The 20,630-nt window shown below is 41.7% G+C and overlaps 2 protein-coding genes across 4 annotated transcripts in view; one reads left to right on the forward strand and one right to left on the reverse strand.

The window, feature by feature from the left end:
- Positions 1–3,592, forward strand: part of sulf1 (sulfatase 1) — a gene marked incomplete at its 3' end in the record, with an annotated part of 69,010 nt that extends 65,418 nt beyond the window's left edge. The window contains exon 18 of one of the 2 annotated variants that reach the window (XM_084179011.1): positions 23–3,592. In XM_084179011.1, coding sequence (XP_084035137.1) covers positions 23–1,191 — 1,169 coding nt within the window. The remainder of the gene's footprint in view (positions 1–22) is intronic. The other variant, XM_084179012.1, reaches the window with a different exon arrangement.
- Positions 3,593–5,254: 1,662 nt separating this feature from the next.
- slco5a1 (solute carrier organic anion transporter family member 5A1) overlaps positions 5,255–20,630 on the reverse strand; it is a 102,678-nt gene continuing 87,302 nt past the window's right edge. For both annotated transcript variants that reach the window (XM_084179041.1, XM_084179042.1), the window contains 4 exons: positions 19,198–19,357; positions 12,218–12,459; positions 11,257–11,321; positions 5,255–9,672 (listed from right to left, as the gene is read on the reverse strand). In XM_084179041.1, the coding sequence (XP_084035167.1) occupies positions 9,197–9,672; positions 11,257–11,321; positions 12,218–12,459; positions 19,198–19,357 (943 nt within the window). In that variant the 3' untranslated portion in view covers positions 5,255–9,196. The remainder of the gene's footprint in view (positions 9,673–11,256; positions 11,322–12,217; positions 12,460–19,197; positions 19,358–20,630) is intronic.

The following is a 20,630-nucleotide window of genomic DNA, read 5'->3' on the forward strand; positions in this document are numbered from 1 at the left end:
CCTCTACTCCTCTCCCCCATAGCACTCAGCCAGTCTGGGACGGACGAGCGGGTTAAGCTGCCCAACCTGACGGAGGAGGAGGTGGACTGGCAAGGTCTGGAGGAGCTGTATAGTAGTGTAAACCAGAGCCTGTACCAGAGCAGGACTGACTACAGCCTCAGACTGGACGACTGGCACATCTTCCAGAAGGATGTAGATAATATGTTTGCACTGCGACACGTCTTATACTCAAAACTTCAAAACAACGACGACAACCAAACCCATAAGCTTGACATAAAGGATGACCCGGCATCGGCATCTTCCCTGGCAGAGCATGGGTCCGGGTCTGGGGCTTGGGGGCTGGAAGAGGGCAGCGGAGATGAGGGGTCCCCCAGCCGAGACATCTGGCCAGACCTGGTCACCCTGAATCGGGCCACAGAGGGACTACCGGAGACCCCATGCACTACCCCTCCTCCCCCTAGCAGACCCCCACCACCACCTAATCCAGTAACACCCACACACCCCATGCCTCAGAGGTCAGAGGTTAGAGTTCAACTAGAATCTGTGAACGACCTCCCTGATGAGACTTATCCATTAGACAGACCCCCGAGAGTGATGTCTGTGATGAGGAGGAGAGGAGAAGGAGGGGTCAGAGGGGGGGAGGTGGTTGCCGGTGGTTATGTGTGGTTGGTCCATCAGCTGGAGGAGGATGGGCTAGATGGTGAGGGGGAGGGGCTGGTCTTCAGCGGGAACGGGAACAACGGGCTGACTGAGATGGAGACGCGACACGACGACCTGCTCCGCACCCACAACAGCCTGGAGACGGGGCTGGGATTGGGGATGGGGTCTTACCCAGGCCAGGCCCAGACCCAACAGAGTAGTCTCATCCAGGGACTGGAGCTGGGACTAGACAAGGAGGAGGAAGAGGATATATTCCAAGGCCAGGGCTACCTCCCCCTCTCCTCACAGACACTGAGGCCCAGAGTACAGGCCTCCACCACCACCACCACCACCACCACTACCAGCACTGGGAGCCCGCCTCAGACTCAGACTGGCACCCCCCAGGGGACTGGGGTGGTAGTGCATGACCCCCAGCCCCAACAGGCACATCTACAGGTAGAGGTACAGGTCGAGTCCCATGCCCAGTTCCAGGCCCTGGACTATGAGGGTAGTGGGTCTCCCCCTCAGCCCTCCTCCAACCACACCCAGTGAGACACATATAGACAAACGCAAGTGCTGGCCTGCCATTGGGTGGCCCAGCCGGTCACCATAGAGACACAGAGAGACACAGAAACTGGGGGACATGGAGAGACAAAATGGCCGACGATGATGTCACCACCAGTCAGTCTGAGTTAGAGCTGTATTATTCATGAGTATTAAAGTTATTATTATTGTTTATTTTTTTACAGGTGCTTCCATTTATTATTAGAAGAACTACAGTGTTATGATGTTTTTTCCTAAATATATATTTAGAAAACGAAAAAGCCTTAACGCATCTGAAACTAATAAAATATGGGAATTTTTAAATGAATTGATTTTAATTAAAGGTCCAAGTGGATAACACCATTGTTATAAATATATATTTTTAACAATAAAAACAGGTTATAAGAATGGTGAAACCATTTTCTGGTCTGAAGGTTAGTGGTTGTTTAGTGTTACCAGAGAGGAAGAAGCGAGAGGGTTTACCAGGCCAAAACTCTGTCCACGTTAAGCTAATTATTAAGCAAGTGGGGGCAATGAGTGCCGAATTTAGTCAAGATAAAAATGAATAGCTATTTTGATACGTGAGGCTTATTTGATCTAATAGAAGTTTCTTAATGCTTAGGTTGTTACGAGTTTACTGATATAAGTGTAATGCACTTGACATCTCAGCAACTTTTATAGTGTTTTTTCTCAGCGTTATCCCTGTTGAAATTCAAGACAGTCTATGCATATTCATGAGGCTAGCATAGCATCTCACTCCATTGAATACAGGCTGTTGACATCAACACCCCTCATTGAATATTCAAAAAAGTATTAAAATACCGAGATGTATCCACCAATCCAAAGATAGGAATAGATGGGAGCTTGATAGCCCACCGTTACGCTCTGTGGACAACGAATCCCATTGTTAGGGCGGAGACACAAGCATCTCGTCATTATATCCAGTATCTCTGGCATTACCTAACACCTTTGAGTGCTACAATGGAGTTGGCTAACGCTAACATATTGATGTGCTACAATGGAGTTGGCTAATGCAAACACCTTGGTATGCTACAATTGTGTTGGCTAATGCTAACAGCTTGGTATGCTACAATTGAGCTGGCTAATGCTAACACCTTGGCTAATGCTAACATACTCAGTCCGGGATTAAATCCGATCAGCGTTAGATCTGTGTAAAGAGTGCTTGACATGTAAAGGTAATTTCCAATTGAGCGTTTTCCATTAATGAGATCTCCATGAAAGTGGAAACATTACCTTAAAAAGTTGACAAAGCAGGATAGGAATGAATCCCGGCCTCAGTCATCTCTAGACCAATTATCACAGTGCACTCCCATCAGAAATATAACCACTGACGAATCAGATGATCCCTATAGTTTGACCATAAATGCACTTTGAACATTTATTTAGTTTTCCCTTGTACTGACCGTTGCCTTTCGTTTAAATGTTTGTGGTTTGGAAACGTGTATTCACTGTAACTCCAATTGCATCTCAAAGCTTAACACTGATCATTGGTATTTCATTTTTAACACAGTTAATTAATTTAAAGGGTACGTTGGTTTCATGGATACTTGCTACTGCAAGTGCAACACTGAATGTGACAAGTTTATAGTAACAAAAAAAAGTTTTTAAATGAACATTGCTAACATAATTTTATGATTTGTTAGCTATAATTATTTAACTTTGTTTACTATGTTATGTTACTCTTCTAGCTACAGTAACTTCACGTTTTGTTCTACACTCAGCCATCATCATCACCTAATTAAATTAAAACTACAGATATTAAAACTAATATTGCATAGACCAGTATTCTCTATTGCATTGATAATCAAGGATGCACAAAATCATCCCCAAGTTACATCTCAAAAGGAGACAACGGCCACAAAGCCAAAACCGAAGTATGTCCCAAATGGCACCCTATTCCCTTTATAGTGCACTACGTTTGACCAGAGCAATATGGGCCCTGGTCAAACGTAGTGCACTACACTACATAGGGTGCCATTTGGGATGCAGCCCTCTAATCTTTTCCTCCATCGCTTGAATAGCATATGGCATTACTATAAGGTGATATTTACGCCATTTATAATACCGTCTGTTAGATTATACTGTATATTCTATATGCAATGAGCAAGGAATCATGGGATTTAACCCACACCAATCCCATTACATATCATTGGGTATGTTTGTCATTGGCCTGTGTCATCGCCACTCATTCTTACATCATCTACTTATGGTTACGTTTTGGTTCAATGTTGTTTCCACCTAAAACCAACATTCATTGATTCTTAGATCAACAATTGTTACTGAAACAGTATTTTCTTCCTTTCTTTTTTTTGTGTGTAGAAGTGTTGCAACAATTCTGGTTTCAGGAAAGCCAAGAAGCTGTTAAGAAATAAACGTGTCAAATATTTTAGCGACATTCCAGTTTATTTAATTACCATCATTTCTTCATACATTCATAAATCCATCCATCCATCCACCATACTCCTGTAACTTTCCCAAAATGCCCAGGTTTGCCCGAAATCCCAGTTGGAATATTCCATGAATCAGGAGAGAATAAACAGGAAATCCATTATCCTCCAACCAGGATTTCTGGAAAACCTGGGATTAAATAAAAAAATAATCCTAGGCACACCTACCACATTATGGAAGTGCTTTATCACAAACCCCCCCAAAATATGTTATACCTATCACAACAAACGTAAGCCAGACCCAAATCTCCTTTTTACAGTTTTTTAATGACAAATATCAAGTATTCAAGGCATTATTTCATCCATTAGTTTAAATTTCGAGTTTCTCTGTCTTAAAATGCGCATCAGCCAATTAAAATCGTTGACGTAGTTGCACGTGATAAAATGTTGTTTTAGCTGTTCCCATTCGATAACCTGGCACATTTAGCCCTATGCAAACCTGACCAGGTGGCAGTGATCATGTCCGGTAACAAATTCTGCATCAGTCAATTACAAATGTTGACGTAGTGGGACACTTTTCCGTGAGAGCATCCTTAACAGAAGTCAAACCGCACCATCTGCTAATCAAAGTTACTAAAATAAGTACAACCTTTAAACTGGACGAATAGCTCAGTGTTGTGAGACTGGCTTCTGCTAATTTTCATTTATATGTTGTTGTTTTTTGCTTTATGCAGCCTCAAACCCACGGTTACTGTACCCCGAAGTCGACCGCCTTAGTGGCATACGCTAACGATGTACGATAAACTTAAATGTTGTATAGACCTTTATCTTATTCTCGTAAAAGCACATGAATGTGTGTGAAATGGATAAACAAAAATGTGCCTCTTGAATTTTAGTAGCTAGTAACCTAGTCAAGGATGCATCATCATGCAATATTGGCACACTACTACTATGACAGACCAAGTGGTGCAAAATTAAACCTTTAATTTAGAGGTTTAAAATATCCATCTGGTGGCCAAGTTTACCTATTTTAAGAAATGCCATTGGTTGGTGGATATAAAGTCTAAGATCTTGATAGGCTGATGTGGAATTTATTACAGGAAACAATCACTGCCACCTGGTCAGGTTAGCATAAGGCTAAATGTGCCAGATTATGTAATGGGAACAGTTAACGTAGCGTTTTATCACGTGCAACTACGTCGCCGATTTTAATTGGCTGATGGGCATTTTGAGACTGAGAAAAAGTTATCTAATGTTACCAAGTACGAAGCCCAAGTGTTCACAAATATGGTTTAGACTTCTGCTCCTGAGGAACACAAATCAAGGGCTGCAGACCTCCAGTAGCGCACTATATAGGGAATAGGGTGCCATTTGGGATTGAGTACACTGTCAGAGTACACGGTTAGTCCATGAAATAATGAAAACACGTCATGAAGAAATACTGATCAAAAGAAAGAGAGAGAAAGGAGAGAAAAAGATGGAAAGCAAATCTACAGTCTACCTTAGAGAGGTTTTGAGAGAAGTCCAAGGCTACATCTGAAATGGCACCCCTATGCCCTAAAGTGCACTATATAGGGAATAGGGTGCCATTTCAGACGTAACCCTCCTTCTGCTAAATGGCATATTATTATTATTATTATTATTATTATTATAGTACTGCTGAATGGAGGTAAAGGGCATCCTGGGTAACAATACCGTCTTGTCCCAAATGGCACCATTTTCCCTATGTAGTTCACTACTTATGGCCAGGCTGCATGGGAATACTGTAGTTCATTCAGGCACAGAGAAGTAAATATACTGTTTCCTTGTTTTTGTATTTTTAAGTAATTTTATGTCGTTGTCTACAATGGTTAGGAATAGTTCATAAATAGGTACTTCTAACTAAGTTTAAGGTCTATAATACGTTGATTTTAAGTCTTTTTAAATATTTACATGATAATAGTTTGGGAACATTTAGCTACTAATTCATGATAATACTAATAAGAAACCATAATTTAGCATTTTTCAGCCAAGTATCATCATAGACATACAGCAGTCTCTTACATAACTTGAGGACAAAGACGTTTAGGCTGGGATTCAATCCCATCGCAGCCTTTGGACAATGCGCCATTTAAAGTAATTTCCAATTGAGCCGATATATGCAGCCTTTACCGTGAATGTGGTCTCCGCGAACACGGGAACATTGCCTTTAAAACGTACATTGTGGACAAAGCGCGGTCGGATTGAATCCCACCCTAATTCATAAAATTTGACCACCGCATCAGATAAATCAGCTGTTCTTTGGAAACCGGTTTTAAAAGCGCAAATATATAATGGATTTGATGCATACCTCATGCTAAAATTTAGAAAGCATCAACAAGGTATAAATACTGTAATTGCTGTTCATACTTGTTTATGTTCTTAAAAAGTGTCCTAGAAAACAAAAACAAGTAGTAAATTCACAGCAGCAGTCCAGTTTTACAAAGATAGTATTAGTAGTAGGTCTGTGTAGGGTTGCAAAATTCTGGTAACTTTCCCAGGTTTTCCAAACATTCTGGGAGGATTTCATGCTTATTCCCTCATGATTCCGGCAATCTTCTTACTGGTAAAAGTTCAACGTTCACTGTCTTTTCCATTCCTGGCTGCAATTCATGTTTCTGTCCAGCAGAGGGTCTCAGTCACTCCTGAACCGAATGATCAAAATAATCAGTTACACAGTTTTTTCTAAATGTGACTTATCTATTAATATAATGGTCTCTGTTGATTTATGCCTTACTGCACTACTTCTTAAATGCCTAAATGACTAATACCAGAGACATATATTTAGAAATATGTCTGACTAATAGATAAATTCTATGTACATCTGATGACCAACTCAATGGTGAAGCCATGCCAATACAACAATACTGAAATGAAGCAATATTGGACCTAGTGTAGAGTCAGTTGTTTGTAAATGAGCTGGGTTCATGCTAGTAGATACCCATAGACTTCCAGTCTAACGCTAGTTAGTATTGGCTCGCGAAACTACCTCTAACTTCCTTCATCAAAATGGTATCCATGAGTTCATCTGACTGGAGAAGTAGATAAAGGGCCTCATTGCCAAAATCCCGAACTATCCCTTTAACATAAAAAGGGCAATTAAATTCAAAAGTACAGTATTGCTCACAAATGATACAATGGATACAGTACTTTTTCAAACAAGTAAAAAAAAAAAAAAAAAAAAATAAATTTGTAGAAATTGGTGGTTTATGTTAAAATTACAGCTTTTAGTTTTCTCTTAGGTCATATTATTTTAGATGAGGATTATGACTGAGTTTTCCCTTCCAGCAAAGACTACCTAATTTTATGTTATAAATACAAAACTGTGTGTGTGTTCCCCATTGCCATGGAGCAAAGAGTTAAAGTTCTAATGAAGACTAACTCCACACAAACTACCTATGGTGCAGACCACCACACCTAACTCGGTGGACAGTTCATTAGTAACTTGTCTTTGGATATAGGCAAAAGGAAGAGAGGCCCAACTCGGCGGAAAATCTGTCTCCCTCCAGCAGGTAGCGTTTTTTCATTGTTTCACCAACCAAGCACAGAGTTTTTGTATGGAGGTCAATAAGAGTGTCAAATTTGGTCAATACATTTTTTTTTATAGCTTATTTGCTACATGAGGTTTATTTGATCTAATGAAAGTTTTGTAATGCTTAAGTTGTTACGAGTATACTGATATAACTAGGACACGTGACATCCCGGCAACTTTGAGAAAAAACACTTCATATGAGGAGTTGTCTCAAGATGGCTATGCATTTCATGGTATGAGGCTAGTAGCATAGCATCTCTGTCCATTGAATACAGGCGGTTCACGTCAACAACCACATCCTCTTCATCCTGGCCATGGAGAACGTCAAGACCACCTGGGGCCTGGGGGGTCACCAGATGCTGGACCTGTATATTCAGGATTACAATAATGAGATGTATCCGCAAATCCAAAGAAAGGATAGGCGGGAGCTGGACAGCCTGCCGTGCCGCTTTGTGGACAACGACTCCGGTTGTTAGGGTGGAGAGACATGTATCTTGTCAGTATATCCATGATCTTTGATATAGGCTAGCTAGCCGGTTAGCCTGGTAGCTATTAGCATTAGCCAGTATCTGGCCTTCTGATAAAGACTAGCTAACTGGTTAGCCTGGTAGCTATTAGCATTAGCCAGTAACTGGCCATTGGATATAAGCTGGCTAGCTAACAGGTTAGCCTCGTAGCTATTAGCATTAGTCAGCTAGCCAGCAACCAATGATAGGCCCACACAGCCTGAGTTGCTGTTTCAAAGGGGGCTGAAGGGTCAAATAAACGGGTGGTCCATTCTCTGCTCTGAACCAAGAGTTTAAACAGACTGTCACAAGGACAGACAGAACTGGACAAATGCCTCATGTATGACTGAGTTTTAAATCGATATAATCCCCTCCTAAATGGTACTGTTTAATGTTGCTGCTAACCACATTCAATATTAGCTGGATATGCTCAGTAACAGCTGTGGTATAATGTGATTGAATGGGTAAAAGGCTGCGTCCCAGAAGGCAGCCTATTCCCTATATAGAGCACTACATTTGACCAGAGCCCTATGGACCCTGGTCAAAAGTAGTGCACTATATAGGGAATAGGGTGCTATTTGAGACGCAAGCACAGAGCGGGGTAAACATGGGCTACAGTAAGTCAATACAGTACTGAGAGGTGTATGTCTGTCTGTATGGGAGTACACAGGACCTTGCATAGAATATAACCGGTTTGTCAGTTAGTATGTTGTGCTTGAGAGAAACGCTGCAGCTGTGATGCGGCATCATGGGTAATGTAGTACCCACAAGTCACTTCTGAGAAGAATAATATCATATTAGAATATACTAATGCCCCGCCCCCGTTACAGTACAGTAAGTAGCACCACGTGATCATGTTGATACATTTCATAAATCAAAATGTTTGTGTATCAGGGTTGGGGTCAATTCAAGAAGTTATTTGAATTTAAAATCCCAAAATTGAAAAACTTTAGATAAATAGCTTCTTTTCAGTTTGAGAAGTAATTGATTATTGATTCAGGTTGCTTCCTGAATTGACTGCCTTCAATTCGAATTGACCCCAAACACTGTTGTGTATTAAAAACTTCTGTACATGCTGTGTTGCTGGTGGGAGGAGCTATAGGAGGGCGGGCTCATTGTAATGGCTGGAATGGAATCAATGGAATGGTATCAAATGGAAACCACATGTTTGACTCCATTCCATGTATTCCATTTCAGCCATTACAATGAACCTGTCCTATAGCTCCTCCCACCAGCCGCCACTCTGCAGCTAATGATATGCACACCAGAGACAGACAGCTCTGTAGGCCAATAGGGAGTCGAGCTGTTCCCTTGTGACACGCCCATATAACTGTGGCCAGCCCTTTAATACCGCAAACGGCCTCTGTCTGTCACTGTCAGTCTATTGGTCTCTCTGCCTGTCAATCAGAGCCATGGAAGTCACCGCCCCCACCGCCTGATTGGTGTATATTTTAGAAACGAGGTGGAGACAGGAACAGGAAGGCATGTATCACAACCCCTGGGGAGGAACAGATAGAGGCGTGGCCTAAAGAGGAACAGGTGTGGCCTGTTTACTTCCTGCTCTCAGATGTGGGCGGAGCCTCTGTGTATGGCATCAGCAGAGAGGGAGGGGGTGGGTTTATTGGTTTAAGAGTGTTGCCGGGGCAACTGAGGCTGCTGTGACCCCGGTTGAGAAGGAGTGCCACGGGAGGGTGGTCGCAAGGCGGGATGAACACCGGGCAGGAGCGGGTTCGGGCGTGGCTCTTCTGGCCCCCCACGTGGCAGATGAGGTCAGAGACAGTGCCCAACGGGGGTAGTCGCTGGTGCCAGCGCTCCGCCTGCTCCTCCTTGTACTTGATGGAGTACCAGGTGAGGAAGATGAAGACAAAGCCAATGAACTTGAGGCTGGCGGCCAGGCCGAAGTAGACGAAGCGGAAGGAAGTGACGTCGTACTCCCAGCAGGAGCCGTGGACGCCACAGTCCTGCTGCCACAGCATACAGGTGGTGTCGATCACCGCCCCGAAATAGATGGGAGTAGGGATATAGGCTGGAGGAAGAGAGAGGAGAGGAACAGTTATAACACAGCATACAGGTGGTGTTGAAGTATGTACACCGCTGGGGAAAGAATAGAGTGAGAGACAATGCCATCTGCCATTCAGCTGTGCTGCCTAAACTAGTGTTTGACACTTTAAGGTTTGTGTGCTTCTAAGTGCTAGACTGCAGCCAGATACATTTGTTTTGAATGTTTAGAAGAAGTCTTTAGCTGGGTCTTACAGTGCAAAACCAGTTTGGGAATAACCACTAGTCATTCTAGACTAATGTAAGCCACCCTATAGAAACTTGCCTATTAAATCTGCATGGGCTAAACTATATGCCACCACCGGGTGGCACCATGTATCCACTACTGAGCTGAGATGAGTTAGCCCTAGATACAGATTTCGGGTAAATGTAGTATTTCCCCCACTAATGGTTAATGTTAGGATTGGCGGCGGGAAGCTGATCCTAGATCTGTAACTAGGGGTAACTTCATCCCGGAGGCATAGTTCATGGGCCAAATATGCCAGCTAAGCAGTCTGAAGTTCACACAAACCAACCCTGGATTAAACACCTGGATTTAATGCAGTCGCTGGTTTAAATCTTCCATTCAGGTGGTACTTATTCTGACAGTATTATACGTGATTTATACTGTACTGTACATTAAGCTACAAATGAGAGTATGAGAGTTCTGTTCACATACCAGCAGTGAGAAGGTGAGAAGCAAGGTTATTATAGTAAAAGAAAACTGAAACTAAAATGAAAACTAATCATGAAAACACTTTCGTAAACTGAAATAAAATCATTAATAAACCCGTTTGAAAAACTAAAACTATACTGAAACTATTATCTTTGACTCCAAAACGAATAAAATTAAAAACCATCATGAATTATGTTAAGTTTTTTATTTTTATTTTTTTTACTTTGGGGAAAAACGTGTGGGGTTTTCAAGCTTCGCCATCTCCTGGCAGCATTTACCTGCCAGATTCAGATGTTTCAAATAGGCCTAGCTTGTGCATCACTATCACTACCTATCACTAGCTAACATTGAAGAAATCCGGTACTTTCTGTCCCTAAAACTAAATAATATAACAACGAAATAGAAATGTTTTTATAAAACTCAAACTAAATAAAAATGTGTAACTCAGGTCTGAAAACTAACTGAAACTAAACTGAATTTCAAATAAAAATCTAAACGAAAAGAAATAAAAAAACAAATATAAAAACACAACTATAATAATCTTGGTCAGAAGCATGTTCTAGCATGTTCTAGCATTACCCTAAAAGCCTACAGGCTGTTTCAGACCAGTCATGAAATACCTTTTCAAATACTTGACTTCAGTGGTGGCTGGTGGAATTTTCAATCTAAGGTATGGAATATCAAACACTTGTTTTTCATGTGTTTGATACCATACCATTAATTCCATTCCCGACCAAAATTACTATGAGCCGTCCTCCCCTCACCAGCCTTCACTGGTTGGTTGACTGATGTGGGAACACTACAAGCTCACTATGTTTGTAAAAATGCCCAGTAACTCATAGAACTACATATAGAATCACATAATATGAATGATAGGATCTCTATGCAGAAACGTACCCAGAGTTCTTAGCAGGACAAACTGCATACCCAGAGCGAAGGGTCTCTCCTGTTCATCCACAGACCTGAGGAGTGATGGACAGAGACAGATGGACGGAGAATGAGATTGGCTTACAGAGGAACACACTAACATATAAAGTGCATACATTTCCTTATAAAACGGAAAACACTAACATATACACTGAGTATACAAAACATTAAGAACACCTACTCTTTCCATGACATAGACTGACCATATGAATCCAGGTGAAAGCTATGATCCCTTATTGATGTCACCTGTTAAATCCACTTCAATCAGTGTAGATGAAAGAGAGGAGACAGGTTAAAGAAGGGATTGTTATGCCTTGAGACAATTGAGACATGGATTGTGTATGTCTGCCATTCAGAGGGTGAATGGGCAAGACAAAAGATTTAAGTGCCTTTGAACCGGGTATGGTAGTAGATGCCAGGCGCACCGGTTTGTGTCAAGAACTGCAACACAGCTGGGTTTTTCACGCTCAACAGTTTCCTGTGTGTATCAAGAATGGTCCACCACCCAAAGGACATCCAGCCAACTTGACACAACTATGGGAAGCATTGGAGTCAAAGCCCCGTAAATCTAACATTTTGCAATCTCGTTTAAACTGGAGCTGGGTTCTTTTAATCTGTTAATATCAAGAATTTCAGAGAGTGTTTGCAATCTGCCATTTGATAGATAAAAACTTGATCTCAACGCATTAATGCCAACTGCACATAATTCTGCACTTTTCACACAATCAACACCAGAATTTAATTCCCATGTCACACTTCCTTCATTAGGAGTTAGATCAGTGTTCATGAAGGAAAGGGTTCAAGCTAAGTAACACTTTACATAGTGGTGATACGTAGCATTCAGAAAGCATTCATAAAGCATTAATATGCATTTCAAAGAGTTAGAGAGTTTGAGTTAAAATGTTAAACAATTTGGCCACAGTCCTCCTACCTGAGCGTGACTATGATTGCGGAGGGCTGAGCGCAGGCGGTGATGAATGTGACGATGAAGAGGAAGATGAGGAAGGGGATGAGGGTGTTACAGGTGCGGTCACACTTCCCCGACACCGCGAAGCCGTTCTCGTTCAGGTAGGTCTTTACGATGACCAGCTGCAGTTGGTTGCCTTGACCACCAGAGGGAGGGGTGATGACCTGTCGGCTCTGGACACACGCACACTCGGTGTAGTTCCTGATCTGTTGGTGGAGGAGATGGACATGGTTAATACATATACACTGGACAGTGAAGCTAAATGTTTTAATTTGGCTCTATACTCAATTTTTGGATATGAGATCAAATGTTTCATATGAGGCGACAGTACAGAATGTCATTTTATTTATTATTTCGGACATACCCATTTTACCGTTTAGAATTGAAAGCACTTTACGTATCTAGTCCCCCCATTTCAAGATGTTATAAGTATTTGGACAAATTCACTTATAGTGTATTACATTTAGTCAAACGTTTTGTATTTGGTCTCATATTCCTGGGCAGATTTCCACTGACCCAGGTTTATTAGACAAAAGCAATGTCGCAATAACAATCATTGTGACATTTGTAATGGAAACGGCAGATGTAGAAGACATTTTCTAAAGATTGAATACATTTGTATCTGTTCGACGGCTGGATTTTTATTTTGTCAAAGTTTCTTCATTGCAACAAATTATGGAACCTGTGTATTTTGAATAAATTATATTGCAGAATCATTTTGAAGGTACACAGGGCACATTATGTTATCGCGTAACTATAAAGCTCCACTCCACATTTCATTTAAATGCCTACTGCTTGCAAAATCCACGTAGCCTAATCAACTATAAAAATGGTTTCTTTGCAAGACAATGATTGTCTTGACTTTCAAGAATGCCTGCAGGAATGAATTGAATTGCTTTAGATTGCAATTTGAAATTTCACCAAATTGTTTCAGTTCTTTACTAGACCTGCATTAGTGCAAGTTACACCATGGCACGGACCATAGCGATGATTAGGCATATGAGAATTGTTTGAATATGGCAAATATTACATTTTTGCATTGTATCCATGCTGACTTTTGCGGGCTACCTGAGAAATTAAACAGATAGGTGGGCAGGGCATACAGGCTGTCACAACTTTATTAATGCACAATTTGCCTAAATAGATCATGGAAACAGTTTAATCACTTCATTTCTATTCGACATTCTAGGTGTGATGTTATTATGTCCAGCTGTTTTTATCGACACAAGACAATTAATCGGAAATGCACCGTAGCAGGCAATTGTCACATTTATTTTCTATGTGTCGATAAAAAATCACTGGACAAGTTAATGGAAACATAACTAATGACTACATCAAACTTGTGACTCTACAAACTTGTTGGATGCATTTGCTGTTTGTTTTGGTTGTGTTTTGGATTATGTGGGCCCAATATAAATGATGGTAAATAATGTATTGTGTCATGTTGGAGTTGCCTTTTATTGTAAATAAGAATAGAATATACCCCCCAAAAATGCCAACCTTCCCTGTTATTGATAATGGTGAGAGGTTAGCATGTTTTGGGGGTATGATCTTTGTGCATTTGTAACTTTCTCGCTAATCATTATTCACGATTCATTCATGATAATCCGTAATGTAGAAGTGTTGAGAAACATTATATTCTTATTTACAATAAAAGTGACTGCAAAATTTTACAATAATGACACACACACACACACACACACACTGTGTAGTTCCTTATCTGTGAAAGAGATGGACGGTGTACATGGTTAATACACGGTTAATACTGTATAAGGGGCGACAGGTAGCCTGGCGGTTAGGAGCGTTGGGATAGTAATTTAAAGGTTGCTGGGTCGAATCCCAGAGCCGACAAGGTCAAATTAATCAGCCATTCTGCCCTTGAGCAAGGCAATTAACCCTAATTGTTCCAGGGTCGCTGTCAATAATGGTTGATCCCTGGCTGTGACCCCACTCTCAGGGGGAGTGGGATATGCAAAAAATATATTTCCATTTCACATGTAGAAGTGGTTACCCAGGACTGTATAAGCACCCCCTAATTAAATGTACACAAACACACTCTTTCATGTAAACACACATACACCGTTTACAGTGGGGGAAAAAAGTTCTCCCACTTAAAAAGATGAGAGGCCTGTAATTTTCATCATAGGTACACGTCAACTATGACAGACAAAATGAGAAAAAGAAATCCAGAAAATCACATTGTATGATTTTTTATGAATTTATTTGCAAATTATGGTGGAAAATAAGTATTTGGTCAATAACAAAAGTTTCTCAATACTTTGTTATATACCCTTTGTTGGCAATGACACAGGTCAAACGTTTTCTGTAAGTCTTCACAAGGTTTTCACACACTGTTGCTGGTATTTTGGCCCATTCCTCCATGCAGATCTCCTCTAGAGCAGTGATGTTTTGGGGCTGTCGCTGGGCAACACTGACTTTCAACTCCCTCCAAAGATTTTCTATGGGGTTGAGATCTGGAAACTGGCTAGGCCACTCCAGGACCTTGAAATGCTTCTTACGAAGCCACTCCTTCGTTGCCCGGGCTGTGTGTTTGGGAGCATTGTCATGCTAAAAGACCCAGCCACGTTTCATCTTCAATGCCCTTGCTGATGGAAGGAGGTTTTCACTCAAAATCTCACGATACATGGCCCCATTCATTCTTTCCTTTACACAGATCAGTCGTCCTGGTCCCTTTGCAGAAAACAGCCCCAAAGCATGATGTTTCCACCCCCATGCTTCACAGTAGGTATGGTGTTCTTTGGATGCAACTCAGCATTCTTTGTCCTCCAAACACGACGAGTTTAGTTTTTACCAAAAAGTTATATTTTGGTTTCATCTGACCATATGACATTCTCCCAATCCTCTTCTGGATCATCCAAATGCAAACTTCAGACGGGCCTGGACATGTACTGGCTTAAGCAGGTGGACACATCTGGCACTGCAGGATTTGAGTCCCTGGCGACGTAGTGTGTTACTGATGGTAGGCTTTGTTACTTTGGTTCCAGCTCTCTGCAGGTCATTCACTAGGTCCCCCCGTGTGGTTCTGGGATTTTTGCTCACCGTTCTTGTGATCATTTTGACCCCACGGGGTGAGATCTTGCGTGGAGCCCCAGATCGAGGGAGATTATCAGTGGTCTTGTATGTCTTCCATTTCCTAATAATTGCTCCCACAGTTGATTTCTTCAAACCAAGCTGCTTACCTATTGCAGATTCAGTCTTCCCAGCCTGGTGCAGGTCTACAATTTTGTTTCTGGTGTCCTTTGACAGCTCTTTGGTCTTGGCCATAGTGGAGTTTGGAGTGTGACTGTTTGAGGTTGTGGACAGGTGTATTTTATACTGATAACAAGTTCAAACAGGTGCCATTAATACAGGTAATGAGTGGAGGACAGAGGAGCCTCTTAAAGATGAAGTTACAAGTCTGTGAGAGCCAGAAATCTTGCTTGTTTGTAGGTGACCAAATACTTATTTTCCACCATAATTTGCAAATAAATTCATAAAAAATCCTACAATGTGATTTTCTGGATTTTTTTCCCTCAATTTCTCTGTCATAGTTGACGTGTACCTATGATGAAAATTACAGGCCTCTCTCATCTTTTTAAGTGGGAGAACTTGCACAAATGGTGGCTGACTAAATACTTTTTTCCCCCACTGTATGTGGTTTGAAGGAAAGGACAAAGCTAACTTGCACACACACACTCTTTTTCGCAAACCTGCCAGTGGGACATTGTATTCCATCTCCTAAAGCCTCTAATGCAGCAGAAACATTCAACTCTCACTGGTAATCAAACCCTTCCCTGCTCCCTAGGCTGCATCAAAGGCACCTTGGGATGTTATACTGTATTGTAGCTCTGTGGTGAGACTTCTGCACTGTGGGTATATTGTGTGCTCAGCCAAACACACATTCTCTCTAAGGCCAGTGTTCTGCCTAAAGAATCTGTGTGCCCAATGAGCCCTGGTAAAAAGTAATGCACTATATAGGGAATAGGGTGCCATTTATAACTCACCTTAGGCATTTCCCTTTCTAGCTTTGCTGTGATATCCTGTCTGATATTGTTTTTAGGAGGGGTCTTCCTGCCCAGGGTTGATCTCTCAGAGAAGGGGAGAGGGGGTAGAGGACTCAATGTTATTGTAGGCTGCGGCTAAATGGCTTACAATGGGCTAGCATAACATACTAGATAATCTTCTTTGGTTTAATCCCAAATCAACTCTCACAGAGCTTAAAAGTACTATCAATATTTTACTGAATACTGTATAGACTCATTTTATGTTTTTGTTTCTTTTGGCAACCAGGGATATTGGGAATAAGGTATATTTTGAATCCTGAATAATGTTCTGGAGACAATTGGGATTAATTCATGAAACAGTTCTTAACAACTGTCCTATTGCTGCTAGGCAACCAACATGCCTTTCACAGAAGCACCATTGTGCATCCTAAATGGCACCCTATTCCCTACATAGTGCACTACTTTTGACCAGAGCCTTGTGGGCCTAGTGCACTAAATTGTGAATAGAGTGCCATTTGGGACACAAGCAAATGTCTCCCAGAATGTCTAAAGAGCAGATACGGTTGTCGAGCTTCAGTACGGCTGTGCAGCTAGCTAGGGTTGGGCGATATGGCCTAAAAATCATATCTAGATTTCGTCAAACTTATGGGCGATTCACAATATACATTCAGTGACATGTTTATTAGGTACACCACCACGTTCGCAAAAATGGTCACTCCTACAGACAGTGAGTCAGGTGCCTGTGGCTATATAAAGCAGGCAGACAGGCATCGAGGCATGCAGTTACTGTTCGATTGAATGGGCAAAACGAGTGACCTAAGCGACTTTGAGCGTGGTATAATCGTCGGGACCAGGCACGCCGGTTTCAGGATCTCAGAAATGTCCGGCCTCCTGGGCTTTTCACGTACAACAGTGTCTAGGGTTTACCGAGAATGGTGTGACAAACAAAAAAACATCCAGTCAGCGGCAGTCCTGTTGTCGAAAACAGCTCGTTGATGAGAAAGGTCGAAGGAGAATGGCAAGAATCGTGCACGCTAACAGGCGGGCCACAAACAGGCAAATAACGGCACAGTACATCAGTGGTGTTCAGAACGACATCTCAGAACGCACAATTTGTCGGTCCTTGTCACAGATGTGCTATTGCAGCAGACGGCCACACTGTGGTTCCACTCTTATCAGCTAAAAACAAGAAGAAGCAGCTCCAGTGGGCACGCGATCACCAACACTGGACAATTGAGGAGTGGAAAAACATTGCCTGGTCCAACGAATCCCGGTTCCGGTTGCGTCATGCTGATGGCAGCGTCAGGATTTGGCGTAAGAAACATGAGTCCATGGCCCCATCCTGCCTGTTGTCAACGGTACAGGCTGGTGGTGTAGTGGTGTGGGGATTTTTTTTCTGGCACACATTAGGTCCGTTGATAGCAATTCTGCAACGTTTGAATACCACACCTTGTAAAATCCATCCCTCAAAGAATTCAGGCTGTTTTGGAGGGGATTTAGATGTACCTAATAAACTGGCCACTGAGTATATACTGCGATTTCTCTAAATAAGCGTCGTTGTACTATTAAAGGTCAAATCACTGCATTTCAGACAATCAGCATAACTCTAATGAATTCAGGGCTTGTGAAATTATACCTCGGCTAATTATACGACTTTAACAACCATAAGAACATATAAACTTTATTATTTTATACAAATAGTTTAACTTGCTTTTTTTGCAATAATCATTGATCTGGCTTTCAAATCGATGAAAATGCCCTTTTTGTAAAAAATTTTTAGCAAGAACCATGAAAAATGCACATTAACAAATAATGACTACATTCATGTAGCAGGCATTATAGAACATCAACACAGCTCTCTCAAGCACATGCCCACCTGTTAATGAGTAACCAGCTAATCTTTATATTTCAAGTTCAGCCAACTTGGATCTATTTGCTAGCTAACAAGGTAAAACAGTTGAATTGTTATGAACACACCGTTCTATCTGTCTCCAACTGTTTGAACAGCACGCTAGCCTGTCCACTTTGCTCAGATGTTGAAATCAAACGGCCTAACTTTACTCAGAATGAGAATGAGTTGCCAATTCCTTATTTAATTGTATTTTATGCTTATTGCACATGTATAAAACACAGACTAGACAGCTAGCATAAACAGTCTTTGGCTAAAATACTAGCGGTACATGGTACCGCAATGCCGAGCGCGACAAACTGAGCATTCATTTTCCAGAATCAATGTTCATTGATACTCCCGTTTTAGTAGTGTCTGCTCTGCGCGGAATTTGAGGAGTTGGCCTAAAAAGCATATTGTTAGAAAGGTTAACTTCTCCTCTATTACAGTTAAATAATGACTCAATGTGTTTCAGTGTCCATATGACCGATTCTGTTGGACCAAACCTCAAATGCAAATAGCGAGTTGAAACCGCTTATCAGAGAGGAAGAAGTGATCGCTCAACTTTGTTGTTGTGAGTGGCAGAGGGAGGGGCTTGGTGTGTGTAAACAGGAAGGTGCACACAGCACAGAAGGAGCGAAGGAGACGAGACCAAAAAGACAACAAGCGGACTGAAATGCTAATAGAAACAAACAAAAACGTGATTATTGCTATACAGGCATTTGGAATATTGTGCAAAAACGAATTCTAATTAATCAAATTAATTTGATACATCGCCCAGCCCTACAGCTGGAACACTACAGACCACTTAACTCAAAACAACTGCCCAAATGACATAATTTAGTGTCATTCAGTTTTAAAAGGGGCCTGTGATTGTGTGCTGGCGCTAACAATGTGAGTTGAGTTGTGTCTCTCTACAATCTTTCAGGATCAAGGACACAAAGCCTTGAACTCGGGGAGCTAACACAATTCTTCAGGTCTCTGACAAGCCTACTCATCACATGCACACACTCACACACACGTGTCGCCTGGTCAGTCTAGTGTGTACTCACCCCAGTGCTGCCGTTGCTCACCGTGCTGCACCCAGCCAAGCAGGGGTTAAAGTAGGTGATGCCGTCAGAGCCACACACCGGGGCGTACTCATGGATCTTACAGCCACAGTTCACATTACAGCCTCCAGTCAGGTTATGGTGGGTCATAGTCAGGGTGGGCCTGCAGAGAGAGAGAGAGAGCGAGAGAGAGAGAGTTGAGTTTTCAATTTAATTTTATTGGAGAAATGATATGTTGCACACCAGTATTTTAAGAACAAAAAATAAATAGTAAGAGAGATAAAAAGAAAGAGAGAAAGATATATATATATATATATATATATATATATATATATATATATATATATATATATATATACACTGAGTGTACAAAACATTAAGAACATCTGCTCTTTCCATGACATAGACTGACCAGGTGAATCCAGGTGAAAGTTATGATCCCTTATTGATGTCACTTGTTAAATCCACTTCAATCAGTGTAGATGAAGGGGAGGAGACAGGTTAAAGAAGGATGTTTAAGCCTTGAGACAATTGAGACATGGATTGTGTATGTGTGCCATTCAGAGGGTGAATGGGCAAGACAAAATATTTGAACGGGGTATGGTAGTAGGTACCAGGCGCACCGGTTTGTGTCAAGAACTACAACTGTAGGAAGCACTGGAGTCAACATGGGCCAGCATCCCTGTGGAATGCTTTCGACACCTTGTAGAGTCCATGCCCCGACGAATTGATGCTGTTCTGAGGGCAAAAAGGGGGAGGGGGTTCAACTCCATATTAGGAAGGTGTTCTTAATGTTTTGTACACTCAGTGTATATATAGAGAGCGAGATCGAGAGAGACAGAGCGAGAGATAGAGAAAGAGATATAGAAAGAGAGACTGAATAAACATTCGCAGTAGTTCTGTGGGAACCAGGTTCTAACTCAAACAATGATCTGATCCCTCTAAACAGAGTCGGGCAGTGAAGCCCGTCTCCAGTTGACTCTGGGAGTTCCAACACTGAGCTCTATCGGAACGAGGGACAGGCTAAAACACAACACCCTAATATTCTGACAACTTTCACGAATTTCCTGCTTATTTCCTCCTGATTCTGGGAATCTTCCAACTGGGATCACTGGAAAACCTGGGAAATGTTGAAACCGTAGACAGGCTACAAACACCACCTTGTGAAAGCACACAGTCAGGAATCTACTTTTACATTCAAAACATACAAATAGCATGATATTCCCCCCATTTATATAATTACGGCATTATGCACTACTAGACCATATTATGGCAATTCCATCCAAATTATGTAAGCAGTCACATTTTTTTGGCTTTATTTAGTCATTGAGAACACATTCTCTTTTCCAATAACGACCTGGAGCAGTGTCCCTACATCTAGTTATCTATCGGTCAATCTGTCCGGTTAGGTCAGTTCAGGTCATGTCAGATTGAGA

The sequence above is a fragment of the Coregonus lavaretus genome, assembly GCF_964263955.1.
Source record: "Coregonus lavaretus genome assembly, chromosome: 2".
In the NCBI taxonomy this organism is placed as follows: Eukaryota; Metazoa; Chordata; class Actinopteri; order Salmoniformes; family Salmonidae; genus Coregonus; species Coregonus lavaretus.